This window comes from Atta cephalotes, assembly GCF_000143395.1.
Source record: "Atta cephalotes unplaced genomic scaffold scaffold01860, whole genome shotgun sequence".
Classification (NCBI taxonomy): Eukaryota; Metazoa; Arthropoda; class Insecta; order Hymenoptera; family Formicidae; genus Atta; species Atta cephalotes.
The window spans coordinates 1-2,571 of NW_012131924.1; the positions used below are offsets into that span (position 1 = coordinate 1).

General features: G+C 24.8%; 1 protein-coding gene across 1 annotated transcript; it reads right to left on the reverse strand.

Moving 5' to 3' along the window:
* Positions 1–456: 456 nt before the first annotated feature.
* Positions 457–1,242, reverse strand: LOC105625475 (the record flags this gene model as incomplete). Its single annotated transcript, XM_012206803.1, has 3 exons — positions 1,031–1,242; positions 689–805; positions 457–630 (listed from the first exon to the last, which is right to left on the reverse strand). Coding segments are annotated over exons 1-3 (446 nt in total), but the record flags the coding sequence as incomplete, so codon positions are not given.
* Between the last annotated feature and the right edge of the window lie 1,329 nt (positions 1,243–2,571).

Here is a 2,571-nt window from a genome sequence, read left to right on the forward strand (position 1 = left end):
GTGTGTGTGTGTGTGTGTGTGTGTGTGTGTGTGTGTGTGTGTGTGTGTGTGTGTGTGTGTGTGTGTGTGTGTGTGTGAGTGTGTGTGTATTTGCTATATTAATCTAAGAATAATGATAAATTTATATAGCATCGAAAAAATGCTTTGCAGTATAATATATATTAATCAAAAGGAAATGAAAGAGTATGTTCTTTTTAGAATATAAATACGAAGATCGTATAAAAAATATGTAGATCAGCAATACTGCTCGTTAAATTCTAAAAGTATTAATAAATTTATGTTAATATTATGTATCTTTAACATTATGAATTTTCTAAAATCTAATGCATTTTCTTTGTTTATTATATTTATTTGCATGATATTACATTCGTTATTTTTTATATTATTTATAATAATATATAATAATAATTGTTATTGGGAATTTATAACTCTGATATTATTGGTTTATCTATTTACCGATCAGTATTGTTAATACACATAATTTCAGAGCAGCATTTACATGCATTTTCATACATCATAATACGAAGCAAAAAACTTACTCGAAATAGATTTAGAGTTAAGAAAATCACGCCAAATACTATTAAACAAAACATCATTATCTCGAACATAGACAGCAAATGTTTGGACAATCTTCAAAAACAGAAATATATTATTAAACATATTTTTTGTATATTGTGAGCATACTAACTTCATAGCTTGTCGGTGAATTTCGACAGCACAAATTATGCCTTCATTCATCAAAATCTTATTTTTCAGCGTAATATTTTGTTGAATATTGATATTTATTGCATGCTCGATACGATAGCTGTAAATGTTTGTGCTGTAATTGTATTGCAATTTATTGAATGATGCAACTTTTTAGCAAAAAGCTCATTTTTTCATAAACTATATATATTTAAATAAATAAATATATATATATATATTATATTATATTATTATATATTATATTATTAAAAGATATTATATTATTAAAAGAAATTTTTTTTGATTCCATAAATTATTATGATTATTCCTACACCTTCATTCGTACCCAGCAATTCTAAACATTCCACAGATATACTGAAAATATGTAATAAGCATTGCTCCTATTGCTAACGTCGTAGCTGCTCCGATATATATAATTGCATAGATATGCAACAAAGTTAAATAAAAGTACTTTTCTTGGTCGATAAAATACTCCATCATAATAGGCAGATGAGATATATTTTTCGATAAAACAATGAAACTCGACAAACACTGACCAATAGTATAGACAAATCCAGCAATAATGACAAATACTAAAAAATATTTAAAAATGTTTTTATTAAAAATCCTGGAATATAAACATATCAAAATTTATATTACTTTAGCGCGCACACATACATTATAAAATTTTATGTTCTTTTGATACATGAATATATTCAATTTCTTTTTAGAATAACTTTATTATTTATGCAATTTGTGCAAATAGAAATTAACAAGAGAATATAAAATTTTATAATTTAGAGTATCTATAATACTAACATGCCATTAATTATTGTATGCATATATACTTTAGTAGAATCTGTATGATATACAAAATTGTATATACAACAATTATATAAAAATAGAAATATTATTTAATATAATTTTTTAAAACTAGGTTTAAAATCTTTGTAGTTCATAATTAAACAATAATTGTGAGCATAGATCTGAGAATATTATTTTACTTGTGAGCATAATTGTATGACATCTTGCTTTGTAATTATATTCTTCTATGATAGCAACTTCGTTTTTATCTTTTATTTGATTACATATACACTCAAGTTGCATTAATAAATCCTTTACCTGTTGTTTTAATAATTTTATATTGTCTTCGTATATATAAAAATTTTTAATATATAAAGATTCATTTGACACTGATGATTATGCTATTAACGCATATTGTATAACTTATCAACTTACAGTTTCAATATTAAAACAGAATGAGTTATATTGTATCATGCACATAATAACGAAAAATGTGGAAGATAGGACCTTGCTAACGAGATTTAAAGTACGTTTTGATGTCATTAGCGTTGTGAACTATCAGTAATAATTGTATTTTTAATAACACGCTTATAAATAATTATAAATTCATATAACACTTACATTATATAATAATAAGACATTTATAATAATAAAAACATTATATAATAATAAATAATAATAAGACATTATATAATAATAAAAATTACGCGATAATGAAGATTTGCAAAATGGTACCTTATCATACAATATTGTTATACTCTGTTCTTACCTGAAATATAATACCCGATGTCAGAATAGCAGAAAAGAAAATAAATTGAAATCGTGTGAATTTAGATTGTTCATATGGCCACAAACCGATAACTAGCAACAGAATTCTATTGAAGCTAAAGTACTGAATCTCTAGATGAACCATTTTCTGTAACGTCCGAAATGCGACTGGACGAAGCAGTCGATAAGTACGATTATCCCTTCTTCTTTTCCATCGATTTCCTTGATATTCTTTCTTACAGTGCAAATTTTTAGTGTGAATGCCATAATTTGTATAATATGAGACTATACAAAATATCCATTGTGAGATCACAA